Source organism: Rhinoderma darwinii, chromosome 11 (assembly GCF_050947455.1).
Source record: "Rhinoderma darwinii isolate aRhiDar2 chromosome 11, aRhiDar2.hap1, whole genome shotgun sequence".
Classification (NCBI taxonomy): Eukaryota; Metazoa; Chordata; class Amphibia; order Anura; family Rhinodermatidae; genus Rhinoderma; species Rhinoderma darwinii.
The window spans coordinates 86,384,487-86,403,608 of NC_134697.1; the positions used below are offsets into that span (position 1 = coordinate 86,384,487).

Consider the following 19,122-nt stretch of genomic DNA (forward strand, 5'->3'; position numbering starts at 1 on the left):
CCGGCATTATGTCCCTGTTCCTTCATATTACAGGCATTATGTCCCTTTTCCTTCATATTATAGGCATTATTTCCCTGTTCCTTCATATTACAAACATTATGTCCCAGTTCATTCATATTACAGGCATTTTGTCCCTGTTCCTTCATATTACAGGCATTATGTACCTGTTCCTTCACCTTACCGACATTATGTCCTTGTTCTTTCATATTACCGGCATTATGTGCCTGACCCTTCATCTTACCGGCATTATGTCCCTGTTCCTTCATATTACCGGCATTACGTCCCTGTTCCCTCATCTTACCGGCAATATGTCCCTGTTCCCTCATCTTACCGGCAATATGTCCCTGTTCCCTCATCTGAACCGGCATTATGTGCCTGTTCCTTCATCTTACCGGCATTATATCTTTTTTCCTTCATATTACCGGCTCGTGAATGAAGTGAGTCCTAAGTATAGACAACGAACAGTGTTAGTACGAAGTAGAAATAGGTGCTTTCTGTTTCCTGTCATTATATTGCCAGCAGCTCGATTATACCAGCAGTCTGGCAAAGTGACATACAAGACAATGCAAGTCGATACTTATGTGGAACTTGGTGCTACAAATTGGTAGTTTGTTTTGAAAATCTCGTAACATTTGTAGCAATGAGAGCAGCTGGGAAAACACGGCCCCTCCAACATTGGGTTTTGCTCTTGAAAAATGCCGTATCAGCTGCATCAGTTTCTCCTTTTTCATTCATTGAATGCGTCTCATTAAATGTTGCTCTGCAAGAAACTGCACGCGTTACTGTAATAAAGTGAGTCCTATATAGGGACAGCAGACAGATTCATTATTAGTACTAGAGGTTAACAGATTTATTGCCAGCAGCCTTATTAATCCTAGCCGTCCGGCAGAATGAGATACGAAGCAATACGAGCCGATACGTGTGTCAAAGTTGGTCCCAGTAACAGATTTATTGTTTGTTTTAAGACTCTGGTAACATTAGTAGCAGTGACAGCAGCTAAGAAAACACTGGCCCTCTCTCCAAAGATTGCGGAAAGCACGTTGCCCAGCAGCAAGCTGGACGCCGAAGAAGCAACACCGCAAGTCAGCTGTTTGATCCACTGCTCGTGCGCTTATACAGCGCTATGAGCAACTAAACTGATATTCAGCGGTGAGTTTCTGCCACTCGTGTACATGCAGACATCGGCACAAACGGCGTCCGGCAGCGCCGCTACGAGGATGTGTTTTCCTGCCGGAGGATCACTCGGCAGCAAGTATAGCACTAAGGCACTCTTTCCCTTCAGATTAACATTCCCTGGTCTAAGACGGAATTCAGTCAGCTGCTTCTAGGACGCTATTAGGGGACACACTGCGGTCCACATATCCGGCACCTCACTGGAAGACCGACGTGATACTGAAGCCCCTACCCCCGTGTATATAGAAGTAGAAGATCGCTGCTCAGATTATAAACGAGGTCACCAGCAGACATCATAGCTGATCTATAGAGGATGTGGCGGCTCTGAGAAGAGCCTTTGTGTTGTAAGATAGAGCAGAGCAGGAGCGGAATTAACCTCCGAAGCCGTAGAGAGTGCGGCCCTGGCGTTTGAGCGCGTACACCACGTCCATAGCGGTGACGGTCTTCCTCTTAGCGTGCTCGGTGTAGGTGACGGCGTCACGGATGACGTTCTCCAGGAAAACCTTCAGGACGCCGCGAGTCTCTTCATAGATGAGACCGGAGATACGCTTGACGCCTCCCCTGCGAGCTAGACGGCGGATTGCAGGCTTGGTGATGCCCTGGATGTTATCACGGAGCACCTTCCTGTGACGCTTGGCACCGCCCTTACCGAGTCCTTTTCCTCCTTTACCACGACCAGACATCCTGTAAGCTGGAGCTAAAGAGAAATATTGCAGTGACAACCGCGGGGCGCGTCTTTATATAGACCTTGGGTGGACCAGAGAGAGAACTGTAATACATGTCACTTCCGGGGCGTTTCTCTCAGCAAATTCACATTACCAATCCCTCCCCCTCCCGTTGATTGGCTTAACTCAGATTTTGAATTGCAAGCTCATTTTACGATAACGGCCGCTCTTTTCCCGCTTCTACTTGTACTTTCATATTATCGTTATTATGTCCCTGTTCCTTCATATTACAGGCATTATGTCCCTGTTCCTTCATATTAACGGCATTATTTCCCTGTTCCTTCATATTACTGGTATTATGTCCCTGTTTCCTCATCTTACAGGCATTATGTCCCTGTTCCCTCATATTACAGGCATTATGTCCCTGTTCCCTCATTTTACAGGCATTATGCCCTATGTAGGAGGGAAAATGGACATAATGCCGGTAATATGTCCCTGTTCCCTCATCTTACCGCCATTATGTCCCTCTTCCGTCATCTTACAGGCATGATGTCCTTGTTCCCTCATATTACTGGCATTATGTCCCCTGTAGGAGGGTACAGGGGCATAATGCCGGTAATATGTCCCTGTTCCCTCATATTACAGACATTATGTCCCTGTTCCTTCATATTACCGGCATTATGTCCCTTTTCTATTACAGGGTGTAGAAGAAACCAGAGTCTGCTCCACCTGTATAGAAAATAAGCCCTCACAGACAAGAAATCGTCTGTTTCTCCTGTATTACAATAACGACTCAACACACTAGAGTTTGCCGCTACAATAACCTTGCATCAAAAAAAACAACAACAACGTTTGCTCCACCTGTATTACAATACATGGTACAGAGGAGACACCAGAGTCTGCTCCACCTGTATTACAATAAGGAGTCAACACATTAGAGTTTGCTGCTACATTAACCTAGCACCGAAAAACACACCTTTGTGCAAGGTTATTATAGCCTCAAACTCTGGTTGACTGGTTTTTGTAATGCAGGTGGAGCAGACTCTGGCGTCTCCTCTTTATCGGGTATTGTAATACCGGTGCAGCAAACTTTGGTGTTTTGTGCAAGATTATTGTAACAGCAAAGTCTGTATTACAATACCCGGCACAGAGGAGACACCAGAGTCTGCTCCGCCTGTATTACAATACCCGGCACAGAGGAGACACCAGTCTGCTCCGCCTGTATTACAATAACCACCCTTTATCCAGTCCTCGCCAGTGTGATTGATTGCTCTCTATCGTCAAGCAGTTTCCCCGGCATCTATGTTATAAATCGGACTACTACCCTCATCATTGTTATTTACAGATGTCCCATGCTTCCTTCCGTCTCCTAATGTACAATGTTCCGTTTCTTCTGGACAGTGTGATATTATGACGGGTCATCTGCCCGCAGGATCCGTGTCCCGGCTTCATCACACGCGGCAATGTCCCTCCCTGTCCGGCAGCCACAATGTATGAAGCAGCATCTGCACCGACACGAGAGCGGCCGCACATAGAACAGGGAGACTAGCGGGAGGCCAGACAATAGCAGGCACAGCTCTGTTGTAGACAAGGTGGGTGGCTCTTAGAAGAGCCTTTGTGTTCTTACTGCAGGGACGGGGCAGATTACTTGGCGCTGGTATACTTGGTGACGGCCTTGGTGCCCTCAGACACGGCGTGCTTGGCCAGCTCTCCAGGCAGTAGCAGGCGCACGGCAGTCTGGATCTCCCGGGAGGTGATGGTGGAGCGCTTGTTGTAGTGAGCCAGGCGGGAGGCTTCCCCCGCGATGCGCTCGAAGATGTCATTGACGAAGGAGTTCATGATGCCCATGGCCTTGGACGAGATGCCGGTGTCAGGGTGGACCTGCTTGAGCACCTTGTACACGTAAATGGCGTAGCTTTCCTTCCTGCTCTTTCTCCGCTTCTTGCCGTCCTTCTTCTGTGTCTTGGTGACGGCTTTCTTGGAGCCCTTCTTGGGCGCCGGGGCAGACTTAGCGGGCTCAGGCATGATCACACACGACGATCTTCTCACAACTGAGATAATGAAATGCTTTACCCTCCCACCGCTGCTGTATTTATACACGGGCTATGCAAATGAGCAACGCTGCCTGACCGCTGTTCTATTGGAAGAGCAAGTCATGTGACCTATGGAATCGTCATAAGCCACTCCCAGTGCAGCTAATTGGTGGTTTCCACAAGTCTGTTCTCTGTTGGTGGCTTTAAATCTATCCAATCACAGGTGCTGATGAGCGGTGCAGTAGCTTATAAAAGGCAGCAGAAAGGGTGTGATTGTTACGATACAGATAGAAGATTTCTCTGCTTTAGCGATGTCTGGACGTGGTAAACAGGGAGGCAAAGTGCGGGCTAAAGCCAAGACACGCTCATCCCGGGCAGGACTTCAGTTCCCTGTCGGTCGTGTGCACAGACTTCTACGCAAGGGCAACTACGCTCAGAGGGTGGGCGCCGGCGCTCCGGTTTACATGGCCGCTGTGCTTGAATATCTGACCGCTGAGATTCTGGAACTGGCCGGAAATGCCGCCCGGGACAATAAGAAGACCCGAATCATCCCCCGTCACCTGCAGCTGGCCGTGCGCAATGACGAGGAGCTCAACAAACTGCTGGGTGGTGTGACCATCGCTCAGGGAGGCGTCCTGCCCAACATCCAGGCTGTTCTGCTGCCCAAGAAGACTGAGAGCAGCAAAAGCGCCAAGAGCAAGTGAGCGCCGCTTATCCACATTTAACCATAAAGGCTCTTTTAAGAGCCGCCCACATGGTCCTTAGAACAGAGCTCACCGCTGATCTCCGATATGTAAACTTTCTGCGCCAGATAAGTGGCTCTGCTTGTGCAGAGATCTAGTCATATGAATTCATATACCGCGGGGTTTCACATTGAAAAAGAAGCCGTACGGTGGGTGGGTGTAGAACTGCTGCGTTACTCATGACCTATACATTCACTACTGCCTCGTGCAGATGATGGCGCTGTCCTCATTGGTGCACTAACTACAGGACACATTAATAGTACAACTACTCCAGTGATTCATGTTCATGATCTACAACCCGCCCCCGACTACATAGTGTCTTAAATTATATCTTCCAGTCTCAAGAGCGTCTCACTAAATGTTACTCTGCAGCAACTTCATGCGTTAGTGGGATGAGGTGAGTCCTAAGTATAGACAACGCACAGTGTTAGTACGAAGTAGAAATAGGTGCATTCTGTTTCCTGTCATTATATTGCCAGCAGCGCGATTATACCAGCAGTCTGGCAAAGTGAGATACAAGACAATGCAAGTCGATACTTATGTGGAACTTGGTGCTACAAATTGGTAGTTTGTTTTGAAAATCTCGTAACATTTGTAGCAATGAGAGCAGCTTGGAAAACACGGCCCCTCCAACATTGGGTTTTGCTCTTGAAAAATGCCGTATCAGCTGCATCAGTTTGTCCTTTTTCATTCATTGAATGCGTCTCATTAAATGTTGCTCTGCAAGAAACTGCACGCGTTACTGTAATAAAGTGAGTCCTATATAGGGACAGCAGACAGATTCATTATTAGTACTAGAGGTTAACAGATTTATTGCCAGCAGCCTTATTAATCCCAGCCGTCCGGCAGAATGAGATACGAAGCAATACGAGCCGATACGTGTGTCAAAGTTGGTCCCAGTAACAGATTTATTGTTTGTTGTAAGAATCTCGTAACATTAGTAGCAGTGACAGCAGCTAAGAAAACACTGGCCCTCTCTCCAAGGATTGCGGAAAGCACGTTGCCCAGCAGCAAGCTGGACGCCGAAGCAGCAACACAGCAAGTCAGCTGTTTGATCCACTGCTCGTGCGGATATTCAGCGGTGAGTTTCTGCCACTCCTGTACATGCAGGCATCGGCACAAACGGCGTCCGGCAGCGCCGCTACGAGGATGTGTTTTCCTGCCGGAGGATCACTCAGCAGCAAGTATAGCACTAAGGCACTCTTTCCCTTCAGATTAACATTCCCTGGTCTAAGACCCAATTCAGTCAGCTGCTTCTAGGACGCTATTAGGGGACTTGGGCAGTGTTAATGGGTTTAGATCTCTGATTTACAACGGTGACCGGGACTACACCCGATGATCATGACCTCACAGAATAAGAGTAGAATTCCCCTGCGCTTGTGTTCACACCGGGCGGAGGATACCTGCTCCCCCAACCTACACGCTGAGCCTGGTTTGCCTTTACAAGGAGTAGGGAACAAGGACTCCGCATACACTGGTCAGCGTTGGATCATTAGCTGCACATAACGGCGTCATTCCTCGCAGCAGCAGCGGAGGTTATTATAGGAAGAGCGATGTGCGGTCATCAGTGAGGAGTGGGGCGGGTTATCACTGCGATACAGCCGGAGAGGGAGGTGATGAATACAGCGCAGACATCAGGCATAACACATGACAGGACTGCTGAAAGGGCCGGATAACGTGAGTGATAGAGACGGGGACTGGTTATAGTGTAAATGGCGCTAAGCACTGATGTCCCTGTTCGTTCATATTACCGGAATTATGTCCATGTCCTCTCATATTACCGGCATAATATCCCTGTCCCCTCATATTACTGGCATTATGTCCCGTGTAGGAGGGCACAGGGAAATAATGCCGGTAATATGTCCCTGTTCCCTCATCTTCGAGGCATTATGTCCCAGTTCCTTCATATTACCGGCGTTACGTCCCTGTTCCTTCATATTAGCAGCATTATATCCCTGTTCCTTCATATTACAGGCATTATGTCACTGTTCCCTCATATTACAGGCATAATGCCATATGTAGGAGGGAAAAAGGACATAATGCCGGTAATATGTCCCTGTTCCCTCATATTACCGGCATTACGTCCCGGCTCGTTCATATTACCGGAATTACGTCCCTATTTATTTAAATTACCGGCATTATATCCCTGTACCTTCATATTACCAACATTATGTCCCTGTTCCTTCATATTACAGGCATTTTGTCCCTGTTCCTTCATATTACCGGTATTATGTCCTTGTTCCTTCATATTACAGGCATTATGTCCCTGTTACTTCATCTTACCGGCATTATCTCCTTGTTCCTTCATATTATCGGCATTACGTCCCTGTTCCTTCGTATTACCGGCATTACGTCCCGGTTTCTTCATATTACAGGCATTATTTCCCTGTTCCTTCATATTATCGGCATTATGCCCTGTTCCTTCATATTACAGGCATTATGTCCCTGTTCCTTCATATTACAGGCATTACGTCCCTGTTCCTTCATATTACCGGCATAATGCGCCTGTTCCTTCATATTACAGGCATTATGTCCCTGTTCCTTCATATTACAGGCATCATGTCCCTGTTCCTTCCTATTACCGGCATTACTTCCCTGTTCCTTCATATTACCGGCATTATGTCCCTGTTCCCTCATCTTCGAGGCATTATGTCCCTGTTCCTTCATATTACAGGCTTTATGTCCCTGTTCCTTCATATTACAGGCTTTATGTCCCTGTTCCCTCATCTGCCAGGCATTATGTCCCTGTTACTTCATCTTACCGGCATTATCTCCTTGTTCCTTCATATTATCGGCATTACGTCCCTGTTCCTTCGTATTACCGGCATTACGTCCCGGTTTCTTCATATTACAGGCATTATGTCCCTGTTCCTTCATATTACAGGCTTTATGTCCCTGTTCCTTCATATTACAGGCTTTATGTCCCTGTTCCTTCATATTACAGGCTTTATGTCCCTGTTCCCTCATCTGCCAGGCATTATGTCCCTGTTCCTTCAGCTGAACCGGCATTATGTTCCTGTCCCTTCATCTTACCGGCATTATGTCCCTGTTCCTTCATATTATCGGCATTACTTCCCTGTTCCCTCATCTTACCGGCATTTTGTCCCTGTTCCCTCATCTTACCGGCAATATGTCCCCGTTTCCTCATCTTACTGGCATTATGTCCCTGTTCCTTCTTATTACCGGCATTATTTTATTTCCCTGTTCCTTCATATTACCGGCATTATGTCCCTGTTCCCTCATCTGAACCGGCATTATATCTCTATTCCTTCATATTATCGGCTTTACGTCCCTGTTCCTTCATCTTACCGGCATTACGTCCCTGTTTCTTCATATTACCGGCATTACGTCCCGGCTTCTTCATATTATCGGCATTACGTCCCTGTTCCCTTATCTTACCGGCATTATGTCCCTGTTCCCTCATATTACCGGCATTTTGTCCCTGTTCCTTCATATTATCGGCATTACTTCCCTGTTCCTTCATATAACAGGAATTACGTCCCTGTTCCTTCATATTACAGGCATTATGTCCCTGTTCCTTCATATTACAGGCATAATGTCCCTGTTCCATCATATTACCGGCATTATGTCCCTGTTCCTTCATATTACAGGCATTATGTCCCTTTTCCTTCATATTATAGGCATTATTTCCCTGTTCCTTCATATTACTGCCATTATGTCCCGTGTAGGAGGGCACAGGGTCATAATGCCGGTAATATGGCCCAGTTCCCTCATCTTCGTGGCATTATGTCCCTGTTCCTTCATATTACCGGCATTATATCCCTGTTCCTTCATATTACAGGCATAATGTCCCTGTTCCTTCATATTACAGGCATTATGTCCATATGCCTTTATATTACCATCATTATGTCCCTGTTCCTTCATATTACCGGCATTATGTCCCTGTTCCTTCATATTACCGGCATTATGTCCCTGTTCCTTCATATTACAGGCATTATTTCCCTGTTCCTTCATATTACTGGCATTATGTCCCTGTTCCTTCATATTAACGACATTTTGTCCCTGTTCCCTCATCTTACCGGCAATATGTCCCTGTTCCCTCATCTTACCGGCATTATATCTTGTTCCTTCATATTACAGTCATTATTGCCCTGTTTCTTCATATTATCGGCATTACTTCCTTGTTCCTTCATATTACAGGCATAATGTCCCTGTTCCATCATATTACCGGCATTATGTCCCGGCTCCTTCATATTACAGGCATTATGTACCTGTTCCTTCACATTACTGCCATTATGTTCCGTGTAGGAGGGCACAGGGTCATAATGCCGGTAATATGGCCCAGTTCCCTCATCTTCGTGGCATTATGTCCCTGTTCCTTCATATTACCGGCATTATGTCCCTGTTCCTTCATATTACAGGCATTATGTCCATGTGCCTTTATATTACCATCATTATGTCCCTGTTCCTTCATATTACCGGCATTATGTCCCTGTTTCTTCATATTACCGGCATTGTGTCCCTGTTCCTTCATATTACAGGCATTATTTCCCTGTTCCTTCATATTACTGGCATTATGTCCCTGTTCCTTCATATTACAGGCTTTATGTCCTCGTACCTTCATATTACCGGCATTATTTCCCTGTTCCTTCATATTACCGGCATTATGTCCCTGTTCCTTCATATTACCGGCATTATGTCCCTGTTCCTTCCTATTACAGGCATTATGTCCCTGTTCCTTCATATTACAGGCTTTATGTCCCTGTTCCTTCATATTACCGGCATTATGTCCCTATTCCTTCATATTACCGGCATTATGTCCCTGTTCCTTCATATTACCGGCATTATGTCCCAGTTCCTTTATATTACAGCCATTATGTCCCTGTTCCTTCATATTACAGGCATTATGTCCCTATTCCTTCATATTACAGGCATTATGTCCCTGTTCCTTCATATTACCGGCTTTATGTCCTTGTTCCCTCATATTACAGGCATTATGTCCCTGTTCCTTCATATTATCGGCATTACTTCCCTGTTCCTTCATATAACAGGAATTACGTCCCTGTTCCTTCATATTACAGGCATTATGTCCCTGTTCCTTCATATTACAGGCATAATGTCCCTGTTCCATCATATTACCGGCATTATGTCCCTGTTCCTTCATATTACAGGCATTATGTCCCTTTTCCTTCATATTATAGGCATTATTTCCCTGTTCCTTCATATTACTGCCATTATGTCCCGTGTAGGAGGGCACAGGGTCATAATGCCGGTAATATGGCCCAGTTCCCTCATCTTCGTGGCATTATGTCCCTGTTCCTTCATATTACCGGCATTATATCCCTGTTCCTTCATATTACAGGCATAATGTCCCTGTTCCTTCATATTACAGGCATTATGTCCATATGCCTTTATATTACCATCATTATGTCCCTGTTCCTTCATATTACCGGCATTATGTCCCTGTTCCTTCATATTACCGGCATTATGTCCCTGTTCCTTCATATTACAGGCATTATTTCCCTGTTCCTTCATATTACTGGCATTATGTCCCTGTTCCTTCATATTAACGACATTTTGTCCCTGTTCCCTCATCTTACCGGCAATATGTCCCTGTTCCCTCATATTACCGGCATTATATCTTGTTCCTTCATATTACAGTCATTATTGCCCTGTTTCTTCATATTATCGGCATTACTTCCTTGTTCCTTCATATTACAGGCATAATGTCCCTGTTCCATCATATTACCGGCATTATGTCCCGGCTCCTTCATATTACAGGCATTATGTACCTGTTCCTTCACATTACTGCCATTATGTTCCGTGTAGGAGGGCACAGGGTCATAATGCCGGTAATATGGCCCAGTTCCCTCATCTTCGTGGCATTATGTCCCTGTTCCTTCATATTACCGGCATTATGTCCCTGTTCCTTCATATTACAGGCATTATGTCCATGTGCCTTTATATTACCATCATTATGTCCCTGTTCCTTCATATTACCGGCATTATGTCCCTGTTTCTTCATATTACCGGCATTGTGTCCCTGTTCCTTCATATTACAGGCATTATTTCCCTGTTCCTTCATATTACTGGCATTATGTCCCTGTTCCTTCATATTACAGGCTTTATGTCCTCGTACCTTCATATTACCGGCATTATTTCCCTGTTCCTTCATATTACCGGCATTATGTCCCTGTTCCTTCATATTACCGGCATTATGTCCCTGTTCCTTCCTATTACAGGCATTATGTCCCTGTTCCTTCATATTACAGGCTTTATGTCCCTGTTCCTTCATATTACCGGCATTATGTCCCTATTCCTTCATATTACCGGCATTATGTCCCTGTTCCTTCATATTACCGGCATTATGTCCCAGTTCCTTTATATTACAGCCATTATGTCCCTGTTCCTTCATATTACAGGCATTATGTCCCTATTCCTTCATATTACAGGCATTATGTCCCTGTTCCTTCATATTACCGGCTTTATGTCCTTGTTCCCTCATATTACAGGCATTATGTCCCTGATCCTTCATATTACAGGCTTCATTTCCCTGTTCCTTCATATTACAGGCTTTATGTCCCTTTTCCTTCATATTACAGGCATTATGCCATATGTAGGAAGGAAAATGGACATAATGCCGGTATTATGTCCCTGTTCCCTCATCTTACCGCCATTATCTCCCTGTTCCCTCATCTTACAGGCATCGTGTCCCTGTTCCTTCATAATAACGGCATTATGTCCCTGTTCCCTCATATTACCGGCATAATGTACCTGTTCCCTCATATTACAGGCATTATGTCCCCTCTAGGAGGGTACTGGGACATAATGCCGGTAATATAATGTTTGTAATATGAGGGAACAGGGACATAAAGTCGGTAATATGAAGGAACTGGGATATAATGCCTGTAAGATGAGGAAACAGGGACATATCCCTGTTCCTTCATGTTACAGGCATTTTGTCCCTGTTCCTTCATATTACCGGCATTATGTCATTGTTCTTTCATATTACCGGTATTATGTCCCTGTCCCTTCATATTACAGGCATTTTGTCCCTGTTCCTTCATATTACCGGCAGTATGTCATTGTTCTTTCATATTACCGGTATTATGTCCATGTTCCTTCATAGTACCGGCATTATGTCCCTGTTACTTCATCTTACCGGCATTACGTCCCTGTTCCTTCGTATTACCGGCATTACGTCCCGGTTTCTTCATATTACCGGCATTACGTCCCTGTTTCCTCATCTTACCGGCATTATATCTTGTTCCTTCATATTACCGGCATTATGTCCCTGTTCCTTCATATTACAGGCATTATGTCCCTGTTCCTTCATATTACCGGCATTATGTCCCTGTTCCTTCATATTACCGGCAATTTATCCCTGTTCCCTCATCTTACCGGCATTATGTCCCTATTCCTTCTTATTACCGGCAATTTATCCCTGTTCCCTCATCTTACCGGCATTATGTCCCTGTTCCTTCATATTACCGGCATTTTGTCCATGTTCCTTCATATTACCGGCATAATGTCCCTGTTCCTTCATATTACCGGCATTATGTCTCTGTTCCTTCATATTACCGGCATTATGTCCCTGTTCCCTCATCTTACCGGCATTATGTCCCTGTTCCTTCATATTACCGGCATTATGTCCCTGTTCCTTCATATTACAGGCATTATGTCCCTGTTCCTTCATATTACAGGCTTTATGTCCTCGTACCTTCATATTACCGGCATTATTTCCTTGTTCCTTCATATTACCGGCATTATGTCCCTGTTCCTTCATACTACCGGCATTATGTCCCTGTTCCTTCATATTACAGGCTTTATGTCCCTGTTCCTTCATATTACCGGCATTATGTCCCTGTTCCTTCATATTACCGGCATTATTGCCCTGTTCCTTCATATTACCGGCAATTTGTCCCTGTTCCCTCATCTTACCGGCATTATGTCCCTGTTCCTTCATATTACCGGCATTATGTCCCTGTTCCTTAATATTAGCGGCATTATGTCCCTGTTCCTTAATATTAGCGGCATTATGTCCCTGTTCCTTCATATTACAGGCATTATGTCCCTGTTCCTTCATATTACCGGCAATTTATCCCTGTTCCCTCATCTTACCGGCATTATGTCCCTGTTCCTTCATATTACCGGCATTATGTCCCTGTTCCTTAATATTACAGGCATTTTGTCCCTGTTCCCTCATCTTACCGGCATTATGTCCCTGTTCCCTCATATTACCGGCAATATGTGCCTGTTCCTTCATATTACAGCCATTATGTCCCTGTTCCTTCTATGTCCCTGTTACCTCATCTTACCGGCATTATGTCCCTGTTCCTTCATATTACAGGCATTATGTTCCTGTTCCTTCATATTACCGCCATTATGTCTGTTCCTTCATATTACAGGCATTATGTCCCTGTTCCTTCATAATACAGGCATTATGTCCCTGCATCTTACCGCCATTTTACATATTACAGGCATTATGTCCCTGTTTCTTCATATTACAGGCATTATGTCCCTGTTCCTTCATATTACCGGCACTATGTCCCTGTTCCTTCATTTTATCGGCATTATGTCCTTGGTCCTTCATATTACCGGCTCCTGACCGTCCGTCTCCACTCAGCTGTCCCTGGCTCCTGACCGTCTCTCTGCCCTCGGCTGTCTCTGGCTCCTAACCGTTTCTTATCACTCGGCGGTCCCTATCGCCTGACTGTCTTTCTGCACTCGGTGTCCCTGGCTCCTGACCGTCTGACTCCACTCAGCTGTCCCTAGCTCCTGACCGTTTCTTACTACTCGGCTGTCCCTAACTCCTGACCGTCTGTCTGCACTCGGCTGTCCCTGTCTCCTGACTTTCTCTCTGCACTCGGCTGTCCCTGGCTCCTGTCCTGCATTATGTCCCTATTCCTTTATATTACAGGCATGATGTCCCTGTTCCTTCATATTACCGGCATTATGTCCCTGTTCCTTCATATTACCGGCATTACATCCCTGTTCCCTCATCTTATTGCCATTTTGTCCCTGTTCCCTCATCTTACCGGCAATATGTCCGTTCCCTCATCTTACTGGCATTATGTCCCTGTTCCTTCGTATTACCGGGATTATTTCCCTGTTCCTTTATATTACAGGCATTTTGTCCCTGTTCCTTCATTTTACCGGCATTATGTCCTTGTTCCTTCATATTACAGGCATTATGTCCCTGTTCCTTCGTCTTACCGGCATTATGTCCCTGTTCCCTCATCTGAACCGGCATTATGTGCCTGTTCATTCATCTTACCGGCATTATGTCCCTGTTCCTTCATATTACCGGCATTACGTCCCTGTTTCTTCATATTACCGGCATTACGTCCCGGCTCCTTCATATTATCTGCATTACTTCCCTGTTCCCTCATCTTACCGGCATTATGTCCCTGTTCCCTCCTATTACCGCCATTATGTCCCTGTTCCTTCATCTTACCGACATAATGCCGGTAATATGAAAGTACAAGGACATAATGCCAGTAATATGAAAGTACAAGGACATAATGTCCTTGTTCCCTCATCTTACCGGCATTATATCCCTGTTCCTTCATATTATCGGTATTACCTCCCTGTTCCTTCATATAACAGGCATTACAGGCATTACGTCCCTGTTCCTTCATATTACAGGCATTAGGTCCCTGTTCCTTCTTATTACAGGCATTAGGTCCCTGTTCCTTCATATTACAGGCATTAGGTCCCTGTTCCTTCATATTACAGGCATTATGTCCCAGTTCCTTCATATTACAGGCATTAGGTCCCTGTTCCTTCATTTTACAGGCATTAGGTCCTCGTACCTTCATATTATCTGCATTACTTCCCTGTTCCCTCATCTTACCGGCATTATGTCCCTGTTCCCTCCTATTACCGCCATTATGTCCCTGTTCCTTCATCTTACCGACATAATGCCGGTAATATGAAAGTACAAGGACATAATGCCAGTAATATGAAAGTACAAGGACATAATGTCCTTGTTCCCTCATCTTACCGGCATTATATCCCTGTTCCTTCATATTATCGGTATTACCTCCCTGTTCCTTCATATAACAGGCATTACAGGCATTACGTCCCTGTTCCTTCATATTACAGGCATTAGGTCCCTGTTCCTTCTTATTACAGGCATTAGGTCCCTGTTCCTTCATATTACAGGCATTAGGTCCCTGTTCCTTCATATTACAGGCATTATGTCCCAGTTCCTTCATATTACAGGCATTAGGTCCCTGTTCCTTCATATTACAGGCATTAGGTCCCTGTTCCTTCATATTACAGGCATTATGTCCCTGTTCCTTCATATTACAGGTATTATGTCCCTGTTCCATCATATTACCGGCATTATGTCCTTGTTCCTTCATATTACAGGCATTATGTCCCTGATCCTTCATATTACAGGCTTCATGTCCCTGTTCCTTCATATTACAGGCATTATGTCCCTGTTCCCTCATATTACCGGCTTTATGTCATTGTTTTCTCATATTACAGGCATTATGTCCCTGTTCCTTCATATTACCGGCATTATGTCCTTGTTCCTTCATATTACAGGCATTATGTCCCTGTTCCTTCATCTTACCGGCATTATGTCCCTGTTCCTTCATATTACAGGCTTTATGTCCCTGTTCCTTCATATTACCGGCATTATGTCCCTGTTCCTTCATATTACCGGTATTATTGCCCTGTTCCTTCATATTACCGGCAATTTATCCCTGTTCCCTCATCTTACCGGCATTATGTCCCTGTTCCTTCATATTACCGGCATTATGTCCCTGTTCCTTAATATTAGCGGCATTATGTCCCTGTTCCTTAATATTAGCGGCATTATGTCCCTGTTCCTTCATATTACAGGCATTATGTCCCTGTTCCTTAATATTACAGGCATTTTGTCCCTGTTCCCTCATCTTACCGGCATTATGTCCCTGTTCCCTCATATTACCGGCATTATGTGCCTGTTCCTTCATATTACAGCCATTATGTCCCTGTTCCTTCTATGTCCCTGTTACCTCATCTTACCGGCATTATGTCCCTGTTCCTTCTATGTCCCTGTTACCTCATCTTACCGGCATTATGTCCCTGTTCCTTCATATTACAGGCATTATGTTCCTGTTCCTTCATATTACCGCCATTATGTCTGTTCCTTCATATTACAGGCATTATGTCCCTGTTCCTTCATAATACAGGCATTATGTCCCTGCATCTTACCGCCATTTTACATATTACAGGCATTATGTCCCTGTTTCTTCATATTACAGGCATTATGTCCCTGTTCCTTCATATTACCGGCACTATGTCCCTGTTCCTTCATTTTATCGGCATTATGTCCTTGGTCCTTCATATTACCGGCTCCTGACCGTCCGTCTCCACTCAGCTGTCCCTGGCTCCTGACCGTCTGTCTGCACTCAGCTGTCACTGTTTCCTGACCGTCTGTCTGCACTCGGCTGTCCCTGTCTCCTGACTGTCTGTCTGCACTCAGCTGTCCCTGACTCCTGACCGTCTGTCTGCACTCGGCTGTCCCTGTCTCCTGACAGTCTGTCTGCACTCGGCTGTCCCTGGCTCCTGACCGTCTCTCTGCACTCGGCTGTCCCTGGCTCCTTACCGTCTCCCGGCACTCGGTGTCCCTGGCTCCTGACCGTCTCTCTGCACTCGGCTGTCCCTGGCTTCTGACCGTCTCTCTGCACTCGGCTGTCCCTGACTCCTGACCGCCTCTCTGCACTCGGCTGTCCCTGGGTCCTGACCGTCTCTTTGTACTCGGCTGTCCCTGGCTCCTGACTGTCTGTCTGCACTCAGCTGTCCCTGACTCCTGACCGTCTGTCTGCACTCGGCTGTCCCTGTCTCCTGACAGTCTGTCTGCACTCGGCTGTCCCTGGCTCCTGACCGTCTCTCTGCACTCGGCTGTCCCTGGCTCCTTACCGTCTCCCGGCACTCGGTGTCCCTGGCTCCTGACCGTCTCTCTGCACTCGGCTGTCCCTGGCTTCTGACCGTCTCTCTGCACTCGGCTGTCCCTGACTCCTGACCGCCTCAATGCACTCGGCTGTCCCTGGGTCCTGACCGTCTCTTTGTACTCGGCTGTCCCTGGCTCCTGCCTGTCTGTCTACACTCGACTGTCCCTGGCTAATCACCGTCTCTCTGCACTCAGCTGTCCCTGGATCCTGACCGTTTCTTATCACTCGGCTGTCCCTGGCTCCTGACCGTCTCTCTGCCCTCGGCTGTCTCTGGCTCCTAACCGTTTCTTATCACTCGGCTGTCCCTAACGCCTGACTGTCTTTCTGCACTCGGTGTCCCTGGCTCCTGACCGTCTGACTCCACTCAGCTGTCCCTAGCTCCTGACCGTTTCTTACTACTCGGCTGTCCCTAACTCCTGACCGTCTGTCTGCACTCGGCTGTCCCTGTCTCCTGACTTTCTCTCTGCACTCGGCTGTCCCTGGCTCCTGTCCTGCATTATGTCCCTATTCCTTTATATTACAGGCATGATGTCCCTGTTCCTTCATATTACCGGCATTATGTCCCTGTTCCTTCATATTACCGGCATTACATCCCTGTTCCCACATCTTATTGCCATTTTGTCCCTGTTCCCTCATCTTACCGGCAATATGTCCGTTCCCTCATCTTACTGGCATTATGTCCCTGTTCCTTCGTATTACCGGGATTATTTCCCTGTTCCTTTATATTACAGGCATTTTGTCCCTGTTCCTTCATTTTACCGGCATTATGTCCTTGTTCCTTCATATTACAGGCATTATGTCCCTGTTCCTTCGTCTTACCGGCATTATGTCCCTGTTCCCTCATCTGAACCGGCATTATGTGCCTGTTCATTCATCTTACCGGCATTATGTCCCTGTTCCTTCATATTACCGGCATTACGTCCCTGTTTCTTCATATTACCGGCATTACGTCCCGGCTCCTTCATATTATCTGCATTACTTCCCTGTTCCCTCATCTTACCGGCATTATGTCCCTGTTCCCTCATATTACCGCCATTATGTCCCTGTTCCTTCATCTTACCGACATAATGCCGGTAATATGAAAGTACAAGGACATAATGCCAGTAATATGAAAGTACAAGGACATAATGTCCTTGTTCCCTCATCTTACCGGCATTATATCCCTGTTCCTTCATATTATCGGTATTACCTCCCTGTTCCTTCATATAACAGGCATTACGTCCCTGTTCCTTCATATTACAGGCATTAGGTCCCTGTTCCTTCTTATTACAGGCATTAGGTCCCTGTTCCTTCATATTACAGGCATTAGGTCCCTGTTCCTTCATATTACAGGCATTATGTCCCGACCCTGTTCCATCATATTACCAGCATTATGTCCCTGTTCCTTCATATTACAGGCATTATGTCCCTGTTCCTTCATATTACAGGCATTATGTCCCTGTTCCTTCATATTACAGGCATTATGTCCCTGTCCCCTCATATTACTGGCATTATGTCCCATGTAGGAGGGCACAGGGACATAATGCCGGTAATATGTCCCTGTTCCCTCATTTTCGAGGCATTATGTCCTTGTTCTTTCATATTACCGGTATTATGTCCCTGTTCCTTCATATTACAGGCATTATGTCCCTGTTCCTTAATATTACCGGCATTACGTCCCTGTTCCTTCATATTACAGGCATTATGTCCCTGTGCCTTTATATTACTGTCATTATGTCCCTTTTCCTTCATATTACCGGCATTATGTCCCTGTTCCCTCATCTTACCAGCATTATGTGCCTCTTCCTTCATATTACCGGCATTATGTCCCTGTTCCTTCATATTACCGCCATTATGTCCCTGTTCCCTCATCTTACCAGCATTATGTGCCTGTTCCTTCATATTACCGGCATTATGTCCCTGTTCCTTCATATTACCGGCATTATGTCCCTGTTCCTTCATATTACCGGCATTATGTCCCTGTTCCTTAATATTACCGGCATTACGTCCCTGTTCCTTCATATTACAGGCATTATGTCCCTGTGCCTTTATATTACCGTCATTATGTCCCTTTTCCTTCATTTTACCGGCATTATTTCCCTGTTCCTTCATATTACATGCATGATGTCCCTGTTCCCTCATCTTACCAGCATTATGTGCCTGTTCCTTCATATTACCGGCATTATGTCCCTGTTCCTTCATATTACAGGCATTATGTCCCTGTTCCTTCATATTACCGGCTTTATGTCCCTGTTCCTTCATATTACAGGCATTATGTCCCTGTTCCTTCATATTACCGGCATTATATCCCTGTTCCGTCATATTACATGCATTATGTCCCTGTTCCCTCATCTTACCAGCATTATGTCCCTGTTCCTTCATATTACCGGCATTATGTCCCTGTTCCTTCATATTACAGGCATTATGTCCCTGTTCCTTCATATTACCGGCTTTATGTCCCTGTTCCTTCATATTACAGGCATTATGTCCCTGTTCCTTCATATTACCGGCTTTATGTCCCTGTTCCTTCATATTACAGGCATTATGTCCCTGTTCCTTCATATTACCGGCATTATATCCCTGTTCCGTCATATTACATGCATTATGTCCCTGTTCC

General features: G+C 45.7%; 3 protein-coding genes across 3 annotated transcripts; 1 reads left to right on the forward strand and 2 right to left on the reverse strand.

Moving 5' to 3' along the window:
• Positions 1-1,544: 1,544 nt before the first annotated feature.
• Positions 1,545-1,857, reverse strand: LOC142663803 (histone H4). Its single transcript, XM_075842635.1, has one exon. The coding sequence runs from the start codon at positions 1,854-1,856 to the stop codon at positions 1,545-1,547; it is 312 nt and encodes a 103-aa protein (XP_075698750.1). The 5' UTR covers position 1,857.
• Positions 1,858-3,482: 1,625 nt separating this feature from the next.
• Positions 3,483-3,863, reverse strand: LOC142662983 (histone H2B 1.1). The gene has a single exon (XM_075841274.1). It carries the CDS (start codon positions 3,861-3,863, stop codon positions 3,483-3,485), a length of 381 nt encoding a protein of 126 aa, XP_075697389.1.
• Positions 3,864-4,171: 308 nt separating this feature from the next.
• Positions 4,172-4,624, forward strand: LOC142663771 (histone H2A type 1-like). The gene has a single exon (XM_075842605.1). The coding sequence runs from the start codon at positions 4,183-4,185 to the stop codon at positions 4,573-4,575; it is 393 nt and encodes a 130-aa protein (XP_075698720.1). The 5' UTR covers positions 4,172-4,182; the 3' UTR covers positions 4,576-4,624.
• Positions 4,625-19,122: the final 14,498 nt, after the last annotated feature.